This window comes from Chelon labrosus, assembly GCF_963514085.1.
Source record: "Chelon labrosus genome assembly, chromosome: 8".
In the NCBI taxonomy this organism is placed as follows: domain Eukaryota; kingdom Metazoa; phylum Chordata; class Actinopteri; order Mugiliformes; family Mugilidae; genus Chelon; species Chelon labrosus.
In genome coordinates this window covers 13,213,309-13,239,504 of record NC_140358.1, presented here as the reverse complement: position 1 = coordinate 13,239,504, position 26,196 = coordinate 13,213,309, and the positions used below count along the sequence as shown (strand labels likewise).

General features: G+C 41.1%; 5 protein-coding genes across 8 annotated transcripts in view; all 5 read left to right on the top strand.

The window, feature by feature from the left end:
- The window catches only part of LOC311491429 (protocadherin alpha-C2-like), a gene marked incomplete at its 5' end in the record, with an annotated part of 187,825 nt that overhangs the window by 93,177 nt on the left and 68,452 nt on the right, over positions 1-26,196 (top strand). The window contains one exon of one of the 4 annotated variants that reach the window (XM_084549358.1): positions 356-2,425. The exons of 2 other annotated variants lie outside the window; for them this stretch is intronic. In XM_084549358.1, the coding sequence (XP_084405484.1) occupies positions 356-2,227 (1,872 nt within the window). In that variant the 3' untranslated portion in view covers positions 2,228-2,425. Of the gene's footprint in view, positions 1-355; positions 2,426-3,293; positions 5,680-26,196 lie in introns of those variants that run through there. One more of the 4 variants, XM_084549354.1, reaches the window with a different exon arrangement.
- LOC311491301 (protocadherin alpha-7-like) lies at positions 6,716-12,632 on the top strand (the record flags this gene model as incomplete). Its single annotated transcript, XM_084549207.1, has 2 exons — positions 6,716-7,454; positions 10,922-12,632. 2 exons carry the CDS (start codon positions 6,716-6,718, stop codon positions 12,583-12,585), a joined length of 2,403 nt encoding a protein of 800 aa, XP_084405333.1. The 3' UTR covers positions 12,586-12,632.
- On the top strand, positions 13,233-15,835 carry LOC311491300 (protocadherin alpha-8-like; the record flags this gene model as incomplete). Its single annotated transcript, XM_084549206.1, has 1 exon — positions 13,233-15,835. Exon 1 carries the CDS (start codon positions 13,367-13,369, stop codon positions 15,833-15,835), a length of 2,469 nt encoding a protein of 822 aa, XP_084405332.1. The 5' UTR covers positions 13,233-13,366.
- On the top strand, positions 16,748-19,272 carry LOC311491446 (protocadherin alpha-8-like). The gene has a single exon (XM_084549374.1). It carries the CDS (start codon positions 16,752-16,754, stop codon positions 19,206-19,208), a length of 2,457 nt encoding a protein of 818 aa, XP_084405500.1. The 5' UTR covers positions 16,748-16,751; the 3' UTR covers positions 19,209-19,272.
- On the top strand, positions 20,108-25,902 carry LOC311491299 (protocadherin alpha-3-like; the record flags this gene model as incomplete). The annotated part of the gene is made up of 2 exons (XM_084549205.1): positions 20,108-21,259; positions 24,518-25,902. Exons 1-2 carry the CDS (start codon positions 20,248-20,250, stop codon positions 25,900-25,902), a joined length of 2,397 nt encoding a protein of 798 aa, XP_084405331.1. The 5' UTR covers positions 20,108-20,247.

Sequence of the window (26,196 nt, the reverse complement as noted above, 5' to 3'; positions counted from 1 at the left end):
GTTTCAGATTGTGAGCGGATCGAATAGGAAATATTTCGATATAAATCTGAAAACGGGTAGTCTTTATGTCAGTGAAAGAATCGACCGCGAGGAGCTTTGTGCAAAGGCGACAACATGCACCGTCAACGCAGAGGCCGTTATCAATAACCCATTAAGGCTTTATCGTTTAGAGATAAACGTAGTGGATATAAATGATAACCCCCCTTATTTTCCCGAAAATTTGCAGTCTATTAACATTGCGGAAAGTACTGCACCAGGGGGGACATTTGGATTTATAGGGGCATCGGATCTCGATGTTGGGAAGAATGGTGTTAGTACATACAGGCTCAGTTCAAACGATTACTTTTCTTTAGAGGTTCACAAAGGAGGGGATGGTGTGTCTGCCGAGCTCGTGCTCCAGAAAGCTCTAGACAGAGAAAAACAGCCTACTATAACACTTACAGTGACTGCTGTCGACGGAGGAAACCCACCGAAGTCAGGGACATCACAAATTGTTATACATGTATTAGACATTAACGACAATGCTCCTATTTTCAGTAGTTCTTTATACAAAGCACGCATTCATGAAAATCTACAAATAGGACAAACGGTTATTATTCTGAACGCGACAGACGTAGATGTTGGATCAAATGCAGAAATAGAATACTCATTGAGAAGTAAAGGTCAAGATCACGTTTTAAATGTTTTTCAAATTGAGAGGGAAACCGGTGCAATTTTAGTCAAAGGAAAGATCGACTATGAGGAAAATCCTGCCTTTGAAATACATGCTCAGGCGAGTGACAAGGGTCAGCCTCCGATGTCTGCTCATTGTAAAGTGCTGGTAGAAGTGGTGGACCTGAACGACAATGCTCCCGAGATCACCGTCACGTCACTATTAAACACAGTAAAGGAGGACGTTGAAGTAGGTACAGTTATTGCTCTGCTTTCTGTGTTGGACAAAGATGGTGGAAAAAACGGGGCAGTAAAAGTTGTTATTGCAAATGAGAGCCCCTTTAAGATGGATGCAAATTATAAAAATTATTATTCCTTAGTAGTTAATGGTCCGCTTGATAGAGAGAGAGAATCAGAGTACAGGGTCACTATAGTGGCGACTGATGAAGGAACTCCACCTCTCTCTAGCACCAGCATAGTTACTGTTCATGTTTCTGATGTCAATGACAACCAGCCTCACTTCTCAGAGCCTCTTATTAATGTTTATGTAAAAGAAAACAGTCCAGCAGGAGCAGTTCTTACAACTGTGACTGCATCTGATGCTGATACTGATAAAAATGGTCAGGTGAGCTATTCCTTTTTACAAAGTAGCAGTGACTCACTGCCAGTGTCTACGATGATTAATATAAACTCAGAGACTGGAGACATTATCAGTCTTCAGTCTTTTAATTATGAGGAGTTAAAAACATTTCAGTTTAAAGTTCAGGCCACAGACTCTGGTGTTCCTCCGCTCAGCAGCAACGTGACTGTCAATGTTTTAATCCTGGATGAAAATGATAATAATCCAACTATTCTTGCGCCCTATTCTGAGCACGGCTCCATTAACAGTGAGACCATCCCCTATTCTGCTGAAGCTGGATACTTTGTAGCAAAGATCAGGGCTGTAGACGCAGACTCTGGATACAATGCGCTGCTTTCTTATCACCTGTCTGAACCCAAAGGAAACAACCTGTTCAGGATCGGAACCAGCACCGGGGAGATAAGGACTAAGAGGAGAATGAGTGACAATGATCTGAAAACTCACCCCTTGGTGGTGCTGGTTTCTGATAGTGGAGAACCCTCCCTGTCAGCTACTGTGTCTATTGAAGTGGTGGTGGTTGAAAGCACCGCTGACATCCAGACTCCATTCAGACATGTGCCTATAAAGGAGGAAAGTTTTTCTGACTTGAACCTGTATCTGCTCATCGCCATTGTCTCGGTGTCTGTGATCTTTCTGCTGAGCCTCATCAGTTTAATAGCTGTCAAATGCCACAGGACAGACAGCAGTTTCAACAGGTACAGCGCCCCCATGATCACCACCCACCCTGATGGGAGCTGGTCTTACTCCAAGTCTACTCAGCAGTACGACGTGTGTTTCAGCTCAGACACACTGAAGAGTGATGTAGTGGTTTTCCCCGCACCGTTTCCACCTGTAGATGGTGAACTGATTAGTATTAACGAAGGAGACACTTTTACCAGGACTCAAACTCTACCTAACAAAGAAAAGGTAAGGGACAATGAAAAATCAATGTCTTAAAGTTATTTTTTTCTCTCAATAACTGAGAGATGTCCCTCAGCATATTTCCGTTCTTGTGATGAAGTGAAATCATTTTGCAATATGTGCTCTTTGTATTCACATTTGTGTCTTGTGGCCTCACGTTTGTGTTGACTTGTACTGTATGAGTCACAGTACTGATACCATTCAAAATTAACATGCCACTCACATAGAATGTGTATGATGCTGTCCATGGTGCTGAAATGGCCCGCTGCTGTGTTTTGCAAGGTCTGGAGAGTGTGACACCAGAGGTTTATTTAGGCATTATTTCAAAAGATGAATGTTTCCCTTGCCACATTTATGCTGATTGTGTGACAGTTATCTTCATTTAAAGATGAATGGTGCAAGTCCAAAACCAGTTTCATCAGATTCAAGGAAAATTATTATTTTCACATTCTCATATTACAGCTTCCACCTTTTTTTTGGGGGGGGGGGGGGGGGGGACAAACACAGTATTTTTTGTGCTGCATCAACTGTTTCATCTTTTTTTCATTTTCATACTGTGTTACTTTGTTTTTTAAGAATATGCACGTGGAGTTTCTGTCTTGTGTCGATTGCATATGCATATCAGAATTATGTGAAGTTAAATTGATAGGGATTTAAAGAAAAGAGCTACAATGAGACAGAAGCAAATGAGAAGGAAGAAAGACAGCTGGGATTCATTCTGTTAAATGTCTTTGCAAGTTAAAGGAAAACGCAGTATTTGACATAGTAAAGCATTTAAACGAATCTAGTCACTGTTTTTTTTTCCTGTTGCCTCGATTAACTGCAGTTCATTCACATCAGCACGTGGTGACACTATAGACCATGACATCGAGACGGTATTTCAGAAGGCACAAGACTCCTCCCAGAAAAAAAAAAAAAAAGGATGATGATGATGCGTCTCTGGTCTTTGTTACAAAGAGGAGAAGGGGGCGAGAGAACGGCTGAAAAACATTACCGGCAGTATGTTAAAATTGCAAAAAAATGGATCTTTGTGGTTTTCCTATATTATGAGTATTTGACGGTCGTGGTTGGACTATGATTTGTGCCTTTTTGGTCTGGATTCAATCATGTATTTCTTACGCGGAACGAGCCCTTTTCGGATTTATCTTGCCGTTGTGCTGCTGAGTTACTGCTGGGAAGCGGTGTCTGGACAGCTCTCGTATTCCGTATCAGAGGAGGTAAACCCGGGCACTACTGTGGGAAATATCGCCAAGGATCTGAATCTCAGTGTGCAGGATCTAGAGTCTCGTGTGTTTCAGATCGTTAGTGGATCAAACAGGAAATATTTCGATGTAAATCTGAGAACGGGTGTTCTGTATGTCAATGAAAGGATAGACCGAGAAGAGCTTTGTGCGAAGGCAGTAAAATGTACGGTCAATTTAGAGGCCGTGATCAACAATCCACTAAAGCTTTATCGTTTAGAGATAACAATAAGAGATATAAATGACAACGCGCCTGTTTTCTCTGAGCAACTACAAGCGATAAACGTTTCAGAAAATACTTCACCAGGAGTTAAATTTGCACTGATAGAGGCATCAGATTTGGATGTTGGAAAGAACGGCGTTAATACATACAAGCTTAGCAGTAACGATTATTTTGCATTAGAGGTTCACAAAGGAGGGGACAGTGCGTCTGCCGAGTTAGTGCTGCAGAAGGCGTTAGACCGCGAGCATGACTCTGTTATAAAACTCACACTGACTGCAATAGACGGAGGAAATCCTTCAAAATCAGGAACCTCACAAATCATTATTACCGTTTTAGATACTAATGACAACCATCCTGTTTTCAGTAGATCTTTGTACAAACTACAGATTCCTGAAAACTTGCCAACGGGATCTACCGTGATCACGCTGAACGCGACAGACGCAGACGAGGGTTTAAACAGTGAAATAGAATACTCGTTGAGAAAGAAAGGCCAAGATCAGGTTTTAGATTTGTTTGAAATTGACTCTAAAACGGGGGCGATTTTAGTCAAAGGTAAGATCGACTATGAGGAAAATCCTGCCTTTGAGATACATGCTCAGGCGAGTGACAAGGGTCAGCCTCCAATGTCTGCTCATTGTAAAGTGTTGGTAGAAGTGGTGGACCTGAACGACAATGCTCCCGAGATCACCGTCACGTCACTATTAAACACAGTAAAGGAAGACGCTGAAGTAGGGACAGCTATTGCTCTCGTCTCTGTGCTTGACAACGATGGTGGCAAAAATGGGGCAGTAAAAGCCGTAATTGCAAATGAGAGCCCCTTTAAGATGGACACAAATTATAAAAATTATTATTCCTTAGTAGTAAATGGTCCACTTGATAGAGAGAGACAGTCAGAGTATAGTGTCACTATAGTGGCAGTTGATGAAGGGAGTCCACCTCTCTCTAGCACCAGCATAGTTACTGTTCATGTTTCTGATGTCAATGACAACCAGCCTCACTTCTCAGATCCTCTTATTAATGTTTATGTAAAAGAAAACAGTCCAGTAGGAGCAGTTCTTAAAACTGTGACTGCATCTGATTCTGATACTGATAAAAATGGTCAGGTGAGCTATTCCTTTTTACAAAGTAGCAGTGACTCACTGCCAGTGTCTACGATGATTAATATCAACTCAGAGACTGGAGACATTATCAGTCTTCAGTCTTTTAATTATGAGGAGTTGAAAACGTTTCAGTTTAAAGTTCAGGCCACAGACTCTGGTGTTCCTCCGCTCAGCAGCAACGCGACTGTCAATGTTTTTATCCTTGATGAGAATGACAACAGCCCCTCGATCCTGGCGCCCTACTCTGAGCATGGCTCCATTAACAGTGAGAACATCCCTTATTCTGCTGAAGCTGGATACTTTGTAGCAAAGATCAGGGCTGTAGACGCAGACTCTGGATACAATGCGCTGCTTTCTTATCACCTGTCTGAACCCAAAGGAAACAACCTGTTCAGGATCGGAACCAGCACTGGGGAGATCAGGACTAAGAGGAGAATGAGTGACAATGATCTGAAAACTCACCCCTTGGTGGTGCTGGTTTCTGATAGTGGAGAACCCTCCCTGTCAGCTACTGTGTCTATTGAAGTGGTGGTGGTTGAAAGCACCGCTGACATCCAGACTCCATTCAGACATGTGCCTGGAAAGGAGGACAGCTTTTCTGACTTGAACCTGTATCTGCTCATCGCCATTGTCTCGGTGTCGGTGATCTTTCTGCTGAGCCTCATCAGTTTAATAGCTGTCAAATGCCACAGGACAGACAACAATTTCAGCAGGTACAGCGCCCCAATGATCACAACCCACCCTGATGGGAGCTGGTCTTACTCTAAATCTACTCAGCAGTACGACGTGTGTTTCAGCTCAGACACACTGAAGAGTGATGTAGTGGTTTTCCCCACACCGTTTCCACCTGTAGATGGTGAACTGATCAGTATTAACGAAGGAGACACTTTTACCAGGACTCAAACTTTACCCAGCAAAGAAAAGGTAAGAATATATCAGTATTTTATGTATTTGGGCATGCAATTTCTTTTTCTACACTATTCTCTAAAACTGAGTGAGTATTTGTGCAGTTCATTTAAGTATATTTAAAAATGTCATACCACAACACATAAACTTTGAAATATTTAAAAGCATTTGATTTTTCATAGTAACCATGCTGTAAATGTACAGATGGTTTTGTGGCCTCAGTCATTAATTTCTGGAAACTTGGGTTTCATGCTTTTGTCACTATCCATGGTTCTGAAAGCACACTTCTTGTCGTATGTTGTATCCAAATCACACAAACATCCTTACTAATATGATAAAGGATTTTGTGTAAAGTCAAGGTATTTGCAATATGTCAGTCTGCATGCCGAGTCACACTCTTGGCAATATTTATCATAACAAAATTCAGCGATGTATCAGTGATACAGTATAGCATGTGTTCACTTCAATTAACTTTAAGTTTCGTGATACATTTTTAAAAGCACAATTTCTGGTCTGATTAGTGCAGAAAATTAATTTTACTGTATGATCTTTGTCTAATATTGATTTTTTTCAGTAGAGCAGAATAATTCGTTTTTTTTGACTCAACATCTAAGTTAACTTATATCATTACGAAAATGATGAACAGTACATGCTCACTCGTAGAATCCTCGTGACAACGTGCCTTGTAAAGCTGAATATTGCGTGGGAGACAGAATTATTTAGATAAAAGTCTGGACAGTCTTCCCAACACAGAAATAGTGTGGCCTTGAATGTAGTACTAGCAAGAGTCCACAAGAGGACAGTGTAGACCATCACATTTGAATGTCCTCTTTGGTGGATCGCGACTCCTCCCAGATTCAGATGATGTTTCCCAGTCGACGTAGACAAAGAGACTCAGAGGGCGAAAGAGAAGAGAATGGTGCGACGATCACTCCCTTACTGTGGACTTATGTGACAAAAACGTTGCAGTTCTTCATCACTGTGCATTTTCTCTTTCAATAACGCGATTTATCAATACTATTTTTGTATGCATTTTCTCCGGACGTGTGGAATTATGAATGTACCGGGCAGAACGAGCTCTGAGTGGATATATCTCGTCTTCGTTCTGCTGGATTGTTGCTGGGAATCGGCGCTGGGGCAGCTCTCTTACTCCGTGTCAGAGGAGGTAAATCTGGGGAGTGTTGTCGGAAATGTCGCTAAAGATCTGAACATCAATGTCCAGGATTTGGAGCCTCGCATGTTTCAGATCGTTGCAGGTTCAAAAAGAAAATACTTCGAGGTAAATCTAAAGACTGGTGTCCTCTACGTTTACGAGAGAATAGATCGAGAGGAGCTCTGCGGCGATGAACCAAAATGTTCCCTCAGCGTTGAAGCAGTAATTAATAATCCGTTAAAACTGTACCGTATTGAAATAACAATTTTGGATGTGAATGATAATGCCCCATCATTTCTTAGCTCGTCACAATTAATGAACATTAGTGAGAACACGGCAGCAGGGGCTAAATTTCCGTTGGCTCCTGCTGATGATGCAGACGTCGGTAAAAACACTGTAAATACCTACAAGCTTAGTCAAAATGATCATTTTTCTCTGGTTACACATAAGGGAGAGAGCATAACTCCCGAATTGGTCCTACAGAAACTTTTAGACAGAGAAAAACAGTCTGCGATTCGACTCACACTTACTGCTATTGACGGAGGAACACCTGCTAAATCAGGCAGCATGACGATAACAGTATATGTGTTGGACAATAATGACAACGCTCCTGTATTTAGTCAAACGCTGTACAAAGCCAGTGTGTATGAGAATGCAAAGATAGGTACATCAATAATAACATTAAATGCTACTGATTTAGACGCAGGTCAAAATGGACGAGTATTATATTCATTTAGTAACCTGGGTCGAGGGAAACAAACGGATCTCTTTGCTATAGATGAAAAAACTGGGACTGTAACAAACAAAAAGAATATCGACTTTGAGGAAAACAATGCATTTGAGATTCGAGTACAAGCCAGTGATGGAGGTTCTTCTCCTCTCACTTCACATGCCAAATTATTGATTGAGGTTTTAGACGTTAATGACAATAAACCTGAAATTTCAGTGACATCTTTGCTCAACACTGTGAAAGAAGACGCATCCATTGGCACCGCAATTGCTCTTGTTTCAGTGTTTGATAAAGATGGAGGAAAAAATGGGATGGTGAACTGTAAGATTTCTAATAATGTTCCTTTTAAATTAGAGTCAAATTATGAGAATTACTATTCGTTGGTTGTTGATGGTCCTCTCGACAGAGAGAGTTCACCTCAATACAACATCAGCATCACTGCTACTGATGAGGGAAGCCCACCTCTCTCCAGCAACAGCATTATTAATGTACACGTCTCTGATGTGAATGATAACAGACCTCTATTCACAGAAAGTGTCATCAATGTCTATGTGAAAGAAAATAGTCCAGTAGGAGCAGTTATAAAAACTGTGTCAGCACTTGATGCAGACATCGATCAAAATAGTCAGGTGAGCTATTCATTTTTACAAAGTAACATTAACACATTGCTGCTATCTACAATGATTAATGTCAACTCAGACACTGGAGACATTGTCAGTCTGCAGTCTTTCAATTATGAAGAGTTAAAAGCTTTTCAGTTCAAAGTTCAGGCCACAGACTCTGGTGTTCCTCCGCTCAGTAGCAACGTGACTGTAAATGTTCTAATCCTGGATGAAAATGATAATAATCCAACTATTCTTGCACCTTATTCTGAGCACGGCTCTGTTAACAGTGAGACCATCCCGTATTCTGCTGAAGCTGGATACTTTGTAGCAAAGATCAGGGCTGTAGACGCAGACTCTGGATACAATGCGCTGCTTTCTTATCACCTGTCTGAGCCCAAAGGAAACAACCTGTTCAGGATCGGAACCAGCACCGGGGAGATCAGGACTAAGAGAAGAATGAGTGACAATGACCTCAAAACTCACCCCTTGGTGGTGCTGGTTTCTGATAGTGGAGAACCCTCCCTGTCAGCTACTGTGTCTATTGAAGTGGTGGTGGTTGAAAACACCGCTGACATCCAGAATCAGTTCAGACATGTGCCTGTAAAGGAGGACAGCTTCTCTGACTTGAACCTGTATCTGCTCATCGCCATTGTCTCTGTGTCAGTGATCTTTCTGCTGAGCCTCATCAGTTTAATAGCTGTCAAATGCCACAGGACAGACAGCAGTTTCAGCAGGTACAGCGCCCCAATGATCACAACCCACCCTGACGGGAGCTGGTCTTACTCTAAATCTACTCAGCAGTACGACGTGTGTTTCAGCTCAGACACAATGAAGAGTGATGTAGTGGTTTTCCCCACACCGTTCCCACCTGTAGATGGTGAGCTGATCAGTATTAATGAAGGAGACACTTTTACCAGGACTCAGACTTTACCAAACAAAGAAAAGGTAAGCAAATTTTGAAAGACCTACAAACATAGACAAAAAGCAGTGACTTTGTTTACTTTTCATGCCTTCTGTCATGTGTTATGCTCCCCCCTCTTAGCTATACATCTAATAATGAGCCACTATGGGATTGTATTACATGTATTGCCTACTTCTGAATACTTAATTCTTTGAAAAAAAAAAGGAGTTTTTAAGTGTCAACAACTTCTGATTCAGTTTTATCTATTCAAATGTTGTTGCTGTCCATGGTGCTGAAGAAGAAAACATAGTGAACCCGATAAGCAGTTTGTGGTGGACCTGCACTGAAATCTGTACATAGACAGTCAAAATGAAACATATACATATTGAGTAAGAAGTTACGGTTAATTAATTTTCACTCTACTTCATATGTTGCGCAGTTACTGTGATTATAGATATTATTGACTATGGCAAGGACACAGAATTGTTTGTGCTGAACGCTCAATGGTTTGCAGTCTTTGGAATTTGTAGTTCTCCCACAGGCGATACTCTTGATATACAGTTTATGTCTATATTCAAGTGGCATTTACATATCCTGGGGATAAGATAGGGTTTAGTTCCCCCTGTATGCCTTAGTCAATGGACTAAACATGTCACTCGGAAACAAATCTGATGACTACACATTAGACAAATACTGTAAACATAACACATTCCCATATAAGATCAATTAATACCATTTTTCTTTCTATTAAAGCAACCCGGTATTTTCTGGCAGTCCACTTGTTTTTAAAAATATATTTATTTAAAAAAAAAAAAAAATCATATTGTGCTCTGTTGTGTAGTCTTTGTGATCTATTTCTGTTTCCCATGGTTTGTAATGCAATGTGTCTATAAGGCCATAAGGTGGCATTGTAGACCATAAAACTGAATATTCAAATCATATCCTGACGCCCCTCCCAGATTATAGACGTAATTATGTCTTGTTGGGTTTTGACACAAAGGGACGCAGAAGCGCAGAGAGAAAGCCGGGGGATGATCTGCACTGTGGAGAATTTAGAGGAAAAGGAGCATAGCTTCCGTCAATAATCGACATCTTTTGGAGCTGTTTACGTGCTGGTTTCTTCCCCGATTGGATTATGTCTTCAAATAAGAGGAGTTCTGTGGTGGTATACGTGCTATTTGTGCTGCTAGATTGTTACTGGGAAGCGGTGTCTGGACAGCTCTCCTACTCCATTTCCGAAGAAGTAAATACGGGGACTTCTGTAGGAAATATAGCAAAGGACCTAAACCTCGGTGTCCATGAGCTGGAGTCGCGGATGTTTCAGATCGTTCCCGGATCAAAGAAAAAATATTTCGAGGTAAATCTGAAGACGGGTGTTCTCTTTGTCAATGACAGAATAGACCGAGAGGAGCTGTGTGCGAAGGCAACGAAATGCACAGTGAGCGTCGAGGCGGTGATAAACGCCCCATTAAAGCTTTATCGGTTAGAAGTAAATATTCTAGACGTTAATGACAATTATCCGTCTTTCAGTACTAATTCGCAGAATATCGATATAGCGGAAAGCACGTTGCCTGGAACTAAATTCCTCGTGTTGTCGGCCTATGATGCCGATGTAGGAAAAAATGGCATCAGTACGTACAAGCTAAATACTAATGACCATTTTGCATTATCAGTGAACAAAGGAGAGAGTGTGTCTGCGGAACTAGTCCTCCAGAAACCTTTAGACAGAGAAAAACAGCCTGTAATAAAACTCACGCTGACTGCAGTAGACGGTGGAACACCTCCAAAATCTGGAACATCACAGATAATAATAAATGTCTTGGACAACAACGATAACGTCCCGATATTTACCAAACCACTGTATAAAACACATGTTACTGAAAACGCACCAATTGGTACATCAGTCATAACAATAACAGCAACAGACGATGATGAAGGGCCAAACGGGGAGATTTCATATTCACTGAGCAGCAAAGATCAAGACCATGTTCTCAGTATATTTCAAATTGATGAACACACCGGATTATTGACAGTTAAAGGCAAGATTGACTTTGAAGAGCACCCTGCTTTTGAAATCCGAGTCCAGGCTGCTGATAAAGGCTTTCCTCCAATGACAGCACAGTGCAAAGTATTAATAGAGGTGGTGGATTTAAATGACAACAGTCCTGAAATATCTGTAACAACTCTGAGTAACACAGTAAAAGAGGATGCGAAAACAGGCACCGCTATTGCACTTGTGTCAGTCCTGGACAGAGATGGAGGCAAAAATGGAATAGTGCATTGTCATATTAAAAATGAAAGTCCCTTCAAGTTAGAAACAAATTACAAAAATTATTACTCTTTGGTAGTAGACGGGCAGCTAGACAGAGAAACTAATTCATATTACAATATCACCATCACAGCTACAGATGATGGAACGCCAGCTCTCACAAGCACCAGGGATCTTACTGTTTATGTTTCCGATGTCAATGACAATTCTCCTCGTTTTTCAGACTCTGTATTTAATGTTTATTTAAAAGAGAACAGTCCAGTTGGAGCTGTTCTAAAAAGAGTATCTGCACTTGATGCAGACATTGATCAAAATGCCCAAGTAACCTATACAATTCTCGAAAGCAACAGTAACACATTGCCGCTGTCTACAATGATTAATATAAACTCAGAGACTGGAGACATTATCAGTCTGCAGTCTTTTAACTTTGAGGAGCTAAAAACATTTCAGTTCAAAGTTCAGGCCACAGACTCTGGTGTTTCTCCACTCAGCAGCAACGTGACTGTGAATGTTTTTATCCTTGATGAAAATGACAACAGTCCCTCAATTCTGGCGCCCTACTCTGAGCATGGCTCCATTAACAGTGAGAACATCCCCTATTCTGCTGAAGCTGGATACTTTGTGGCAAAGATCAGGGCTGTAGACGCAGACTCTGGATACAATGCACTGCTTTCTTATCACCTGTCTGAACCCAAAGGAAACAACCTGTTCAGGATCGGAACCAGCACCGGGGAGATCAGGACTAAGAGGAGAATGAGTGACAATGACCTGAAAACTCACCCCTTGGTGGTGCTGGTTTCTGATAGTGGAGAACCCTCCCTGTCAGCTACTGTGTCTATTGAAGTGGTGGTGGTTGAAAACACCGCTGACATCCAGAATCAGTTCAGACATGTGCCTGTAAAGGAGGACAGCTTCTCTGACTTGAACCTGTATCTGCTCATCGCCATTGTCTCGGTGTCAGTGATCTTTCTGCTGAGCCTCATCAGTTTAATAGCTGTCAAATGCCACAGGACAGACAGCAGTTTCAGCAGGTACAGCGCCCCCATGATCACGACCCACCCTGATGGGAGCTGGTCTTACTCTAAATCTACTCAACAGTACGACGTGTGTTTCAGCTCAGACACACTGAAGAGTGATGTAGTGGTTTTCCCCGCACCATTTCCACCTGTAGATGGTGAGCTGATCAGTATTAACGAAGGAGACACGTTTACCAGGACACAGACTTTACCAAACAAAGAAAAGGTAAGAACATCGTCATGCATCTAATTTTGAACAGGCTAAAGGCAATAGCTCACGAAAAAAGTTAATCTGTCCTTGTGTCTGACTTATGACTATCGAATATGTTTGGAGTAGCTTGGCTTATTTGAATGTGTGAGTCACTCTCCATGGTTCTGGAATCAAGTGTGTGAATATGAGTTTCTGCACAAAACATTTTAATATAGTGATACGTATCTTATGCATTGCTATAAAGTTTATAAATATGAAAACTCTAATTGATGGTTTGCTGATGGTTTAACATTTTTAATAAGGGATTTATTTAATCAAACTCATCCTAGAATAGCTGAAGAAAGTGATCAACGAGATATCAAGTATATCACTGAACTATACTGGTCAAAAGGCTGTTCAATTTTCAGTGCTATTTTCAAGAGGATCTTGATGTTTGAACCCAGTCAGTCTAACTTGCCAGAAAACAATAGACTGTAAGATATCATGGAGAGTAATTGCATTGAGATCTGGTTAAATACATCGGAGGAAATATTGTTTCATACTGAGTGTAGTTCTTGTAAGTGTCCACATGGGGACAGTGTAGACCATCACTTTTTAATTTCATTTTTACTGGCTCGCAGCTCCTCCCAGATTCAGAGGACGATGACGCTCCTCTGACGCTCGAAACAAAGAGACGGAGAGGTTGGAGGAGAAAGACGTGACGGCGATTACGGCTATGCAGTTTTAAATGATCTCGTTTAATTTCCGATAACTGTTCAGTTCTTCTTTGTCACCGTATCGAACGATTTTGTAGATGTGATTTCTCCGGACGGGCGGAACTATGAATGTGGCGGGCAGAACGATCTCTGTGTGGATATATCTCGTCTTCTTTCTGTTGGATTGTTGCTGGGAATCGGCGCTGGGGCAGCTCTCTTACTCCGTCTCAGAGGAGGTAAATCTGGGGACTGTTGTCGGAAATATCGCTAAAGATTTGAACATCAATATCCAGGATTTGGAGCCCCGCATGTTTCAGATCGTTACTGGATCAAAGAGAAAATATTTCGAGGTAAATCTTAAGACTGGTGTCCTCTACGTTAATGAAAGAATAGATCGAGAGGAGCGTTGCGGCGATGAACCAAAATGTTCCCTCAGCGTCGAAGCAGTAATTAATAATCCGTTGAAACTGTACCGAGTTGAAATCATCATATTAGATGTAAATGATAATTCCCCAACATTTCACAGCGCGTCTCAGATAATTGACATTAGCGAGAGCACAGCAGCAGGCGCTAAATTTCCCCTGGACCCTGCAGAAGATGCAGACGTCGGTAAAAACACTGTAAATACCTACAAGCTTAATCAAAATGATCATTTCTCTCTTGAAACACAAAGAGGAGAGACTATTACTCCTGAATTGGTCCTGCGGAAAGTTTTAGACAGAGAAAAACAGTCTGCGATTCGACTCACACTTACTGCTATTGATGGAGGAACACCTGCTAAATCAGGCAGCATGATGATAATAGTCAATGTGTTAGATATTAACGACAACCCCCCTGTGTTCAGTCAAACTCTGTACAAAGCCAGTGTTTATGAGAATGTAAAAATAGGCACATCAATAATCACATTAAATGCCAGTGATTTAGATGCAGGTCAAAATGGACAAGTGTCATATTCATTGAGTAAAGTCGGTCGAGGGAAACTAACTGATCTGTTTGCTATAGACGAAAAAACTGGAACTGTAACAAATAAAAAGAATATTGACTTTGAAGAGAACAATGCATTTGAGATTAGAGTACAAGCCAGTGATGGGGCCTCCTCGCCTATGACTTCACATGCCAAATTATTGATTGAAGTTTTAGATGTTAATGACAATAAACCTGAAATTTCAGTGACATCTTTGCTTAACACTGTGAAAGAAGATGCATCCATTGGCACCGCAATTGCTCTTGTTTCAGTGTTCGATAAAGATGGAGGAAAAAATGGGATGGTGAACTGTAAGATTTCCAATAATGTTCCTTTCAAATTAGAGTCAAATTATAAGAATTACTACTCGTTGGTTGTTGAGGGTCCTCTCGACAGAGAGAGTTCATCTCAATACAACATCAGCATCACTGCTACTGATGAGGGAAGCCCACCTCTCTCCAGCAACAGCGTTATTAATGTACACGTCTCTGATGTGAATGATAACAGACCTCTATTTACAGAAAGTGCCATCAATGTCTATGTGAAAGAAAACAGTCCAGTAAGAGCAGTTATAAAAACTGTGTCAGCACTTGATGCAGACATTGATCAAAATGGTCAGGTGAGCTATTCATTTTTACAGAGTAACATTAACACATTGCCGCTATCTACAATGACTAATATAAACTCAGAAACTGGAGACATTATCAGTCTGCAGTCTTTCAACTTTGAGGAGTTAAAAACATTTCAGTTTAAAGTTCAGGCTACAGACTCTGGTGTTCCTCCACTCAGTAGCAACGTGACTGTAAATGTGTTTATTATGGATGAGAATGACAACAGTCCCTCGATTCTGGCACCTTACTTTGAGCACGGCTCAGTGAACAGTGAAACCATCCCCTATTCTGCTGAAGCTGGATACTTTGTGGCAAAGATCAGGGCTGTAGACGCAGACTCTGGATACAATGCGCTGCTTTCTTATCACCTGTCTGAGCCCAAAGGAAACAGCCTGTTCAGGATCGGAACCAGCACCGGGGAGATCAGGACTAAGAGGAGAATGAGTGACAATGATCTGAAAACTCACCCCTTGGTGGTGCTGGTTTCTGATAGTGGAGAACCCTCCCTGTCAGCTACTGTGTCTATTGAAGTGGTGGTGGTTGAAAGCACCGCTGACATCCAGACTCCATTCAGACATGTGCCTATAAAGGAGGACAACTTTTCTGACTTGAACCTGTATCTGCTCACCGCCATTGTCTCGGTGTCGGTGATCTTTCTGCTGACCCTCATCAGTTTAATAGCTGTCAAATGCCACAGGACAGACAACAATTTCAGCAGGTACAGCGCCCCAATGATCACAACCCACCCTGATGGGAGCTGGTCTTACTCTAAATCTACTCAACAGTACGACGTGTGTTTCAGCTCAGACACACTGAAGAGTGATGTAGTGGTTTTCCCCACACCGTTTCCACCTGTAGATGGTGAGCTAATTAGTATTAACGAAGGAGACACTTTTACCAGGACTCAAACTTTACCCAGCAAAGAAAAGGTAAGAATATATCAGTATTTTATTTATTTGGGCATGCAATTTGTTTTTCTACACTATTCTCTAAGACTGAGTGAGTATTTGTGCAGTTAGTTTAAGTATATTTAAAAATGTCATACCACAACACATAAACTTTGAAATATTTAAAAGCATTTGATTTTTCATAGTAACCATGCTGTAAATGTACAGATGGTTTAGTGGCCTCAGTCATTAATTTCTGGAAACTTGGGTTTCATGCTTTTGTCACTATCCATGGTTCTGAAAGCACACTTCTTGTCGTATGTTGTATCCAAATCACACAAACATCCTTACTAATATGATAAAGGATTTTGTGTAAAGTCAATGTATTTGCAATATGTCAGTCTGCATGCCGAGTCACACTCTTGGCAATATTTATCATAACAAAATTCAGCGATGTATCAGTGATACAGTATAGCATGTGTTCACTTCAATTAACTTTAAGTTTCATGATACATTTTTAAAAGCACAATTTCTGGTCTGATTAGTGCAGGAAATTAATTTTACTGTATGATCTTTGTCCAATATTGATTTTTTCAGTAGAGCAGAATAATTCATTTTTTGACTCAACATCTAAGTTAACTTATATCATTATGAAAATGATGAACCGTACATGCTCACTCGTAGAATCCTCGTGACAACGTGCCTTGTAAAGCTGAATATTGCGAGGGAGACAGAATTATTTAGATAAAAGTCTGGACGGTCTTCCCAACGCAGAAATATTGTGGCCTTGAATGTAGTACTAGCAAGAGTCCACAAGAGGACAGTGTAGACCATCACATTTGAGTGTCCTCTTTGGTGGATCGCGACTCCTCCCAGATTCAGATGATGTTTCCCAGTCGACGTAGACAAAGAGACTCAGAGGGCAAAAGAGAAGAGAATGGTGCGACGATCACTCCCTTACTGTGGACTTATGTGACAAAAACGTAGCAGTTCTTCATCACTGTGCATTTTCTCTTTCAATAACGCGATTTATCAATACTATTTTTGTATGCATTTTCTCCGGACGCGTGGAATTATGAATGTACCGGGCAGAACGAGCTCTGTGTGGATATATCTCGTCTTCGTTCTGCTGGATTGTTGCTGGGAATCGGCGCTGGGGCAGCTCTCTTACTCCGTGTCAGAGGAGGTAAATCTGGGGAGTGTTGTCGGAAATGTCGCTAAAGATCTGAACATCAATGTCCAGGATTTGGAGCCTCGCATGTTTCAGATCGTTGCTGGGTCAAAAAGAAAATACTTCGAGGTAAATCTAAAGACTGGTGTCCTCTACGTTAACGAGAGAATAGATCGAGAGGAACTCTGCGGCGATGAACCAAAATGTTCCCTCAGCGTCGAAGCAGTAATTAATAATCCGCTGAAACTGTACCGTATTGAAATAACAATTCTGGATGTGAATGATAATGCCCCATCATTTCTTAGCAAGTCGCAATTAATGAACATTAGTGAGAACACGGCAGCAGGGGCTAAATTTCCCCTTGCTCCTGCTTACGATGCAGATGTCGGTAAAAACACTGTAAATACCTACAAGCTTAGTCAAAATGATCATTTTTCTCTGGTTACACATAAAGGTGAGAGCATTACTCCCGAATTGGTCCTTCAGAAAGTTTTAGACAGAGAAAGACAGTCTGTGATTCGACTCATGCTCACTGCTATTGACGGAGGAACACCTGCTAAATCAGGCAGCATGACTATAATAGTAAATGTGTTAGATATAAATGACAACGCTCCTGTATTCAGTCAAACGCTGTACAAAGCCAGTGTGTATGAGAATGCAAAAATAGGTACATCAATAATCACATTAAATGCTACTGATTTAGACGCAGGTCAAAATGGACACGTATTATATTCATTTACTAATCTGGGTCGAGGGAAAGAAACTGATCTCTTTAATATAGATGAAAAAACTGGGACTGTCACAAACAAAGAGAACATCGACTTTGAGGAAAACAATGCATTTGAGATTAGAGTACAAGCCAGTGATGGAGCTTCTTCTCCTCTCACTTCACATGCCAAATTATTGATTGAGATTTTAGACGTTAATGACAATAAACCTGAAATTTCAGTCACTTCTCTGCTCAACACTGTGAAAGAAGACGCGTCCATTGGCACCGCAATTGCTCTTGTTTCAGTGTTTGATAAAGATGGAGGAAAAAATGGGATGGTTAACTGTAAGATTTCTAATAATGTTCCTTTTAAATTAGAGTCAAATTATAAGAATTACTATACGTTGGTTGTTGACGGTCCTCTTGACAGAGAGAGTTCACCACAATACAACATCAGCATCACTGCTACTGATGAGGGAAGCCCACCTCTTTCCAGCAACAGCGTTATTAATGTACACGTCTCTGATGTCAATGATAACAGACCTCTGTTTACAGAAAGTGTCATCAATGTCTACGTGAAAGAAAATAGTCCAGTAGGAGCAGTTATAAAAACTGTGTCAGCACTTGATGCCGACATCGATCAAAATAGTCAGGTGAGCTATTCATTTTTACAAAGTAACAGTAACACATTGCCGCTATCTACAATGATTAACATCAACTCAGAGACTGGAGACATTGTCAGTCTGCAGTCATTCAATTATGAAGAGTTAAAAACATTTCAGTTTAAAGTTCAGGCCACAGACGCTGGTGTTCCTCCGCTCAGTAGCAACGTGACTGTAAATGTTCTAATCCTAGATGAAAATGATAATAATCCAACTATTCTTGCGCCCTATTCTGAGCATGGCTCTGTTAACAGTGAGACCATCCCCTATTCTGCTGAAGCTGGATACTTTGTAGCAAAGATCAGGGCTGTAGACGCAGACTCTGGTTACAATGCGCTGCTTTCTTATCACCTTTCTGAACCCAAAGGAAACAACCTGTTCAGGATCGGAACCAGCACCGGGGAGATCAGGACTAAGAGGAGAATGAGTGACAATGATCTGAAAACTCACCCCTTGGTGGTGCTGGTTTCTGATAGTGGAGAACCTTCCCTGTCAGCTACTGTGTCTATTGAAGTGGTGGTGGTTGAAAGCACCGCTGACATCCAGACTCAGTTCAGACATGTGCCTATAAAGGAGGACAGCTTTTCTGACTTGAACCTGTATCTGCTCATCGCCATTGTCTCTGTGTCGGTGATCTTTCTGCTGAGCCTCATCAGTTTAATAGCTGTCAAATGCCACAGGACAGACAGCAGTTTCAGCAGGTACAGCGCCCCCATGATCACCACCCACCCTGATGGGAGCTGGTCTTACTCTAAATCTACTCAACAGTACGACGTGTGTTTCAGCTCAGACACAATGAAGAGTGATGTAGTGGTTTTCCCTGCACCGTTTCCACCTGTAGATGGTGAGCTGATCAGTATTAATGAAGGAGACACTTTTACCAGGACTCAGACTTTACCAAACAAAGAAAAGGTAAGAGCAGCAATTTTTAAAAGACCTACAAACATAGACAAAAAGAACTGACTTTGTTTACTTTTCATGCCTGCTGTCATATGTTATGCTCCCCCCTCTTAGCTATACATCTAATAATGAGCCACTATGGGATTGTATTACATGTATTGTCTACTTCTGAATACTTCCTTCTTTGAAAAAAAAAGGAGTTTTTAATTGTCAACAACTTCTGATGCAGTTTTATCCATTCAAATGTTGTTGCTGTCCATGGTGCTGAAGAAGAAAACATAGTGAACCCGATAACCAGTTTGTGGTGGACCTGCACTGAAATCTTTACATAGACAGTCAAAGTTAAACATATACATATTGAGTAAGAAGTTACGGTTAATTCATTTTCACTCTACTTCATATGTCGCGCAGTTACTGTGATGATTATTGATTTTACTGACTATGGCAAGGACACAGAATTGTTTGTACTATACGCTCAATGGTTCGCAGTCTTTGGAATTTGTAGTTCTCCCACAGGCGATACTCTTGATATACAGTTTATGTCTATATTCAAGTGGCATTTACATATCCTGGCGTTAAGATAGGGTTTAGTTCCCCCTGTATGCCCTAGTCAATGGACTAAACATGTCACTCGGAAACAAATCTGATGACATTAGACAAATACTGTAAACGTAACACATTCCCAGATAAGATCAATTAATACCATTTTTTTTTTTCTATTAAAGCAACCCGGTATTTTCCTGCAGTCCACTTGTTTTTAAAAATATATTTCTTTTTAAAAAAAAAAAAATCATATTGTGCTCTGTTGTGTAGTCTTTGTGATCTATTTCCCATGGTTTGTAATGTAATGTGTCTATAAGGCCATAAGGTGGCATTGTAGACCATAAAACTGAATATTTAAATCATATCCTGACGCCCCTCCCAGATTATAGACGTAATTATGTCTTGTTGGGTTTTGACACAAAGGGACGCAGAAGCGCAGAGAGAAAGCTGGGGGATGATCTGCACTGTGGAGAATTTAGAGGGAAAGGGAGCATAGCTTCCGTCAATAATCGACATCTTTTGGAACTGTTTACGTGCTGGTTTCTTGCCCGATTGGATTATGTCTTCAAATAAGAGGAGTTTTGTGGTGGTATACGTGCTATTTGTGCTGCTGGATTGTTACTGGGAAGCGGTGTCTGGACAGCTCGCCTACTCCATTTCCGAAGAAGTAAATACGGGAACTTCTGTAGGAAATATAGCAAAGGACCTAAACCTCGGTGTCCATGAGCTGGAGTCGCGGATGTTTCAGATCGTTCCCGGATCAAAGAAAAAATATTTCGAGGTAAATCTGAAGACGGGTGTCCTCTTTGTCAATGACAGAATAGACCGAGAGGAGCTGTGTGCGAAGGCAACGAAATGCACAGTGAGCGTTGAGGCGGTGATAAACGCCCCATTAAAGCTTTATCGGTTAGAAGTAAATATTCTAGATGTTAATGACAATTATCCGTCTTTCAGTACTAATTCGCAGAATATCGATATAGCGGAAAGCACGTTGCCTGGGACTAAATTCCTCGTGTTGTCGGCCTATGATGCCGATGTAGGAAAAAATGGCATCAGTACGTACAAGCTAAATACTAATGACCATTTTGCATTATCAGTGAACAAAGGAGAGAGTGTGTCTGCGGAACTAGTCCTCCAGAAACCTTTAGACAGAGAAAAACAGCCTGTAATAAAACTCACGCTGACTGCAGTAGACGGTGGAACACCTCCAAAATCTGGAACATCCCAGATAATAATCAGTGTCTTAGATGTTAATGATAATGTCCCGATATTTTCCAAACCATTGTATAAAACAAGTGTTGGTGAAAACGCACCGGTTGGTACATCAGTCATAACAATAACAGCATCAGACGATGATGAAGGGCCAAACGGGGAGATTTCATATTCACTGAGCAGCAAAGATCAAGACCATGTTCTCAGTATATTTCAAATTGATGAACACACTGGATTATTGACAGTTAAAGGTAAGATTGACTTTGAAGAACACCCTGCTTTTGAAATCCGAGTCCAGGCTGCTGATAAAGGCTCTCCTCCAATGACAGCACAGTGCAAAGTACTAATAGAGGTTGTGGATTTAAATGACAACAGTCCAGAAATATCTGTAACAACTCTAAGTAACACAGTAAAAGAGGATGCGAAAACAGGCACCGCTATTGCACTTGTGTCAGTCCTGGACAGAGATGGAGGCAAAAATGGAATAGTGCATTGTCATATTAAAAATGAAAGTCCCTTCAAGTTAGAAACAAACTACAAAAATTATTACTCTTTGGTAGTAGACGGGCAGCTAGACAGAGAAACTAATTCGTATTACAATGTCACCATCACAGCTACAGATGATGGAACGCCAGCTCTCACAAGCACCAGGGATCTTACTGTTTATGTTTCCGATGTCAATGACAATTCTCCTCGTTTTTCAGACTCTGTATTTAATGTTTATTTAAAAGAGAACAGTCCAGTTGGAGCTGTTCTAAAAAGAGTATCTGCACTTGATGCAGACATTGATCAAAATGCCCAAGTAACCTATGCAGTTCTCGAAAGTAACAGTAACACATTGCCGCTATCTGCAATGATTAATATAAACTCAGAGACTGGAGACATTATCAGCCTGCAGTCATTTAACTTTGAGGAGCTAAAAACATTTCAGTTTAAAGTTCAGGCCACAGACTCTGGTGTTCCTCCGCTCAGTAGCAGCGTCACTGTAAATGTTCTAATCCTGGATGAAAATGATAATAATCCAACTATTCTTGCGCCCTATTCTGAACACGGTTCCATTAACAGTGAGACCATCCCCTATGCTGCTGAAGCTGGATACTTTGTAGCAAAGATCAGGGCTGTAGACGCAGACTCTGGATACAATGCACTGCTTTCTTATCACCTGTCTGAGCCCAAAGGAAACAACCTGTTCAGGATCGGAACCAGCACCGGGGAGATAAGGACTAAGAGGAGAATGAGTGACAATGATCTGAAAACTCACCCCTTGGTGGTGCTGGTTTCTGATAGTGGAGAACCCTCCCTGTCAGCTACTGTGTCTATTGAAGTGGTGGTTGTTGAAAGCACAGCTGACATCCAGACTCAGTTCAGACATGTGCCTATAAAGGAGGACAGCTTCTCTGACTTGAACCTGTATCTGCTCATCGCCATTGTCTCGGTGTCAGTGATCTTTCTGTTGAGCCTCATCAGTTTAATAGCTGTCAAATGCCACAGGACAGACAGCAGTTTCAGCAGGTACAGCGCCCCCATGATCACCACCCACCCTGATGGAAGCTGGTCTTACTCGAAATCTACTCAGCAGTACGACGTGTGTTTCAGTTCAGACACAATGAAGAGTGATGTAGTGGTTTTCCCCGCACCGTTTCCACCTATAGATGGTGAGCTGATCAGTATTAACGAAGGAGACACTTTTACAAGGACTCAGACTTTACCAAACAAAGAAAAGGTAAGAACGTAGTCACGCATTTCATTTTTAAAAGGCTAAATGCTATAGCTCACAAAAAAATACAAATCATGTTCTGATGTTTGACTTATAATGGCTATCAAATCTGTTTTGAGTAGTCTGTTTGCCTTTTTGTTATTTGAACTGTCCGAGGTTCTGATCTCGAGTGTGTGAATATGAAGGAATGCTCATGACATTTTTAGTATATTGATTCATATCTTATGCACTGTTGTACACTTTATAAAAACAAAATCAACGGTTTTAAGGATATATATATATTTTTTAACATTGGTTTACTCTGCAGATATTTAAAAAGGTACTACATTTATCAAACTCATTGTAGAGTAGCTGAAGAAAATCATCACCAGGATATCGGTTATTTCACTCGTCTTTAGTGGTGAGCAAGGTGGTTAAATTTTTAGTGCAAATTTTAAAGAGATTTGGCGCACATATGTTAAGAAATTAAACATATCTGTGACGTTTGAACACAGTCAGCTCTAACTTTCTGAAAAACAATAAGTAGTGGGACATCATGCAGAGTAATAATTACGTTATTTTGTGCCGAGATCTGGTTAAATACATCAGAGGATATATTGTTTCATATTAGGTGCAGTTCTTGCAAATGTCCACATGGGGACATTGTAGACCATCACTTTTTCATTTCGTTTTTGCTGGTTAACCGCTCCTCCCAGATTCTTACGTTGATGATGTTTCTCAGACGCTCGAAACAAAGAGACGGAGAGGTTGGAAGAGAATGACGTGAGGGCGATTTCTGCGTTGCAGTTTAAAATAATCTTGTTTCATTTCTGATCTGGATTAGGTTCTTCTTTGTCACCTTACCGAACCATTTTGTCGATGTGATTTCTCCGGACGGGTGGAACTATGAATTTACCTGGCAGAACGAGCTCTGTGTGGATATATTTCGGCTTCGTTCTGTTGGATTGTTGCTGGGAATCGGCGCTGGGGCAGCTCTCTTACTCCGTGTCAGAGGAGGTAAACCTGGGGACCGTTGTCGGAAATATCGCCAAAGATCTGAACATCAATGTCCAGGATTTGGAGCCCCGCATGTTTCAGATCGTTGCTGGATCAAAGAGAAAATATTTCGAGGTAAATTTAAAGACTGGTGTCCTCTATGTTAACGAGAGAATAGATCGAGAGGAGCTCTGCGGCGATGAAACAAAATGTTCCCTCAACGTTGAAGCAGTAATTAATAATCCGTTGAAACTGTACCGTATTGAAATAACAATATTAGATGTGAATGATAATTCACCATTATTTCTCAGCACGGCACAGGTGATCAACATTAGTGAGAACACAGCAGCAGGGGCTAAATTTCCCATGCACCCAGCTCACGACGCAGACGTCGGTAAAAACACTGTAAATACCTACAAGCTTAATCAAAATGATCACTTCTCTCTTGAAACACATAAAGGAGAGAGTGTTACTCCCGAATTGGTTCTGCGGAAAGTTTTAGACAGAGAAAGACAGTCTGTGATTCGCCTCATACTTACTGCTTTAGACGGAGGAACACCTGCTAAATCAGGCAGCATGACGATAATAGTAAATGTGTTGGACGTTAATGACAACGCTCCTGTATTCAGTCAAACGTTGTACAAAGCCAGTGTGTATGAGAATGCAAAGATAGGCACATCAATAATCACATTAAATGCAACTGATTTAGACGCAGGTCAAAATGGACAAGTGTTATTTTCATTCAGTGAAGTAGGTCGAGGGAAACAAACTGATCTGTTTGCTATAGACGAAAAAACTGGTACTGTAACAAATCAAAAGAATATCGACTTTGAAGAGAAAGGTGCTTTTGAAATTCGAGTACAAGCCAGTGATGGGGCCTCCTCGCCTATGACTTCACATGCAAAATTATTGATTGAAGTTTTAGACGTTAATGACAATGAACCAGAAATTTCCGTAACATCTCTGTTGAACACTGTGAAAGAAGATGCGTCCATTGGCACAGCAATTGCCCTCGTTTCAGTGTTTGATAAAGATGGAGGAAAAAATGGGATGGTCAACTGTAAGATTTCCAATAATGTTCCTTTCAAATTAGAGTCAAATTATAAGAATTACTACTCATTGGTTGTAGACGGTCCTCTTGACAGAGAGAGTTCACCTCAATACAACATCAGCATCACTGCTACTGATGAGGGAAGCCCACCTCTCTCCAGCAACAGCATTATTAATGTACACGTCTCTGATGTGAATGACAACAAACCTCTATTTACAGAAAGTGTTATTAATGTCTATGTGAAAGAAAACAGTCCAGTAGGAGGAGTTATAAAAACTGTGTCAGCACTTGATGCCGACATCGATCAAAATAGTCATGTGAGCTATTCGTTTTTACTTAATAACAGTAACACATTGCCGCTATCTACAATGATTAATATAAACTCAGAGACTGGAGACATTGTCAGTCTGCAGTCTTTCAATTATGAAGAGTTAAAAGCTTTTCAGTTTAAAGTTCAGGCCACAGACTCTGGTGTTCCTCCGCTCAGTAGCAATGTGACTGTGAATGTTTTAATCCTGGATGAAAATGATAATAATCCAACTATTCTGGCACCCTATTCTGAACATGGCTCCGTGAACAGTGAGACCATCCCCTATTCTGCTGAAGCTGGATACTTTGTAGCAAAGATCAGGGCTGTAGACGCAGACTCTGGATACAATGCGCTGCTTTCTTATCACCTGTCTGAGCCCAAAGGAAACAACCTGTTCAAGATCGGAACCAGCACCGGGGAGATCAGGACTAAGAGGAGAATGAGTGACAATGATCTGAAAACTCACCCCTTGGTGGTGCTGGTTTCTGATAGTGGAGAACCCTCCCTGTCAGCTACTGTGTCTATTGAAGTGGTGGTGGTTGAAAGCACCGCTGACATCCAGACTCAGTTCAGACATGTGCCTGTAAAGGACGACAGCTTCTCTGACTTGAACCTGTATCTGCTCATCGCCATTGTCTCGGTGTCGGTGATCTTTCTGCTGAGCCTCATCAGTTTAATAGCTGTCAAATGCCACAGGACAGACAACAGTTTCAGCAGGTACAGCGCCCCAATGATCACCACCCACCCTGATGGGAGCTGGTCTTACTCTAAGTCTACTCAGCAGTACGACGTGTGTTTCAGCTCAGACACAATGAAGAGTGATGTAGTGGTTTTCCCTGCACCGTTTCCACCTATAGATGGTGAGCTGATCAGTATTAATGAAGGCGACACTTTTACCAGGACTCAGACTTTACCAAACAAAGAAAAGGTAAGATTAATCCTAAATTAAAAGTAGAAATTTTGGCATTTTCTTCATGAAGAGAAATGTTTTTTTTACATATTTTCTTTTAAGATATTTGAATGTGTCTGTGCTGTGTCATTGTCAAGAACTGCTTACTGTGCAATTACACCAACTCCCCCTTTGAACTATAATAAGTTATTTCTCATAGGAATGAGTATCATCGAGTCTGTATACTGATCTCAGAGGTCGTCTGGTTTGAATCAACCAAATGTTTTGTTTTCTGATGTTCTTTGTACTGCTGAAAAGTGCTGTAGTGCCAATGTTGCTGTCCGTGGTCCTGAA

Bases quoted from the DNA above. Each gene is read 5' to 3' on its own strand.
- LOC311491446 (XM_084549374.1), top strand. From the start codon at position 16,752: ATGCATTTTCTCCGGACGCGTGGAATTATGAATGTACCGGGCAGAACG.